We start from the raw sequence: 1,799 nt of genomic DNA on the forward strand, positions 1-1,799 counted from the left end.
GACTCAACACTCCTCCCATGACATCCACTCAGTGGCAGTCAGAAAGGATGGGGCACACCACGTCCTGCCCCGGCCACCAGGAAGTCTCCCTGACCAGGGGCCACCACTCACAATCCCCCATCCCAGGCCCCAGTCCTGGGAGACTGAGGTCACACCTCTCAGGCCACGGATACATGGCGACCCAGCACCCAAGGGTTCCCAGGCTCCAGTCTGCACTGATGCCTCCTCTGAGGCTCCCACCAGCTCATCTGTGCCAGGAAGCTGTGAGAGGGTCCACCTTCGAGGGCCAGGCCCTGAGACAGTCAGCTCCTGCCCGAGGCCACAGAGCACGTCCGTACTGCAGGCAGAAATGGGAGGCAGCCGAGACCCCGGGCAGGTACGGGGCCGCCCAGGGGCAGTGAGGCAAACACAAGGACGCACAGGAGGCCGGGGCCGTGTGGTCGGTTTCTTTATTGAGGCCACAGACGGTAGCGCAGGTCCCTGCTGTCCACATGCCCCTTGTAGGGACAGGAGGCCCTTCCTGAGTCCAAGTCCGAATGCTGGGTCCGGGCCAAGCCCACAGCCCTGAGTCCAAGTCCGAATGCCGGGTCCGGGCCGAGCCCATGGCCCCACTTGCCGCTACTGGGAGGTGGTGCTTTTGTTTTTGCTTTTTGGTGACCAGATCTTGGACAAGCGGAACTTGGACTTCTTTCTCTGGAGGTCTAGGGGACAGGTGGATAGTGAGGCCATGCTCATCGCCACATGGCCGCAGCCCACACAAGTCCCCCTGCCAAAAACATCCTTCCCTTCCACTGGCTACAGTCCGCCCTGGGCCTCTGAGCCTGCAGGAAGCCCTGTGCCCTCCCACGTGAGAACCCGCCCCGACTGGGCGCCCCGAGGGCTGGTCCCCACCATGACCACACGGTCACCAGCTGCCCCTGGCTCTCTTAGTGGCAGGCGGGAGCTTTCGCCCTCAGGGTGAACCTGCCTGTCCTGTCACCAAGGCTGAGGGGGGCCCCGACACCTGCCCCCGACCCCCAGCTGGAGGCCCGGCCCACCCAGCCAGCCAGCCCAGCCCCCAGCATCCCCAGCCCAGTCACCCAGCTTCTCAATCATGTCCCGCAGCATCTGATCCTCCTCTTGTTCCCTGAAACGGGACCAGGGTGGCCGTGAGTGACAACGGCAATAGCAATGTGCCCTGGAGGGGCCACCGGACAGTCTCCAGCCAGCCTCACCCCAGTGAGTCTCCAGCAGCCGTACCCCAGCCCCGAGCCCCGCCTGGACCCATGCCACCTGCCCCTTCCTGCTGACAGGCCTCACCTCGAGACCTTGCTCCCAACAGTGCCAGGTCCCTGTCCTCTCCAGGGCCAGCCCCTCAATAGTGACCTGGACAGGAGGCCTGGGTCAACCACACAGGTGACCTGGACAGGAGGCCCGGGCCAACCACACCAGGGACCTGGACAGGAGGCCCCGGCCGACCACACCAGGGACCTGGACAGGAGGCCTCGGCCGACCACACAGGTGACCGGGACAGGAGGCCCTGGCCGACCACACAGGTGACCTGGTACAGGAGGCCTCGGCCAACCCATGCCAAGGCCCCTTCACGCTCCCAGAGAGTCTCACAGAGGTGGACTTCAGCTGCCAACCCTGTGTGCCATGTGCTGGACCCCTCATGAGATGAGATAGGAAAGCTGTCGGGGACAGTCACACAGTGCGTGCAGGAGCCAGGAGACGCACGTGGCCTTGGAAGTTCAAGTTAAAAATTAAGACTTTGGCTGGGCGTGGAGGCTCACGCTTGTAATCCCAGCACTTTGGGAGGC

The 1,799-nt window shown here is 64.0% G+C and overlaps 1 protein-coding gene across 1 annotated transcript in view; it reads right to left on the reverse strand.

Annotated features, from left to right (window-relative positions):
* Nucleotides 1-539: 539 nt before the first annotated feature.
* Nucleotides 540-1,799, reverse strand: part of MICALL2 (MICAL-like 2) — a 32,129-nt gene continuing 30,869 nt past the window's right edge. The window contains exons 15-16 of the mRNA XM_011956996.1: nucleotides 1,080-1,126; nucleotides 540-701 (exon numbers count right to left, since the gene is read on the reverse strand). Of these exons, the coding sequence (XP_011812386.1) occupies nucleotides 619-701; nucleotides 1,080-1,126 (130 nt within the window). The 3' untranslated portion in view covers nucleotides 540-618. The remainder of the gene's footprint in view (nucleotides 702-1,079; nucleotides 1,127-1,799) is intronic.

The sequence above is a fragment of the Colobus angolensis genome, unplaced genomic scaffold (assembly GCF_000951035.1).
Source record: "Colobus angolensis palliatus isolate OR3802 unplaced genomic scaffold, Cang.pa_1.0 Scaffold43, whole genome shotgun sequence".
NCBI lineage: Eukaryota > Metazoa > Chordata > Mammalia > Primates > Cercopithecidae > Colobus > Colobus angolensis.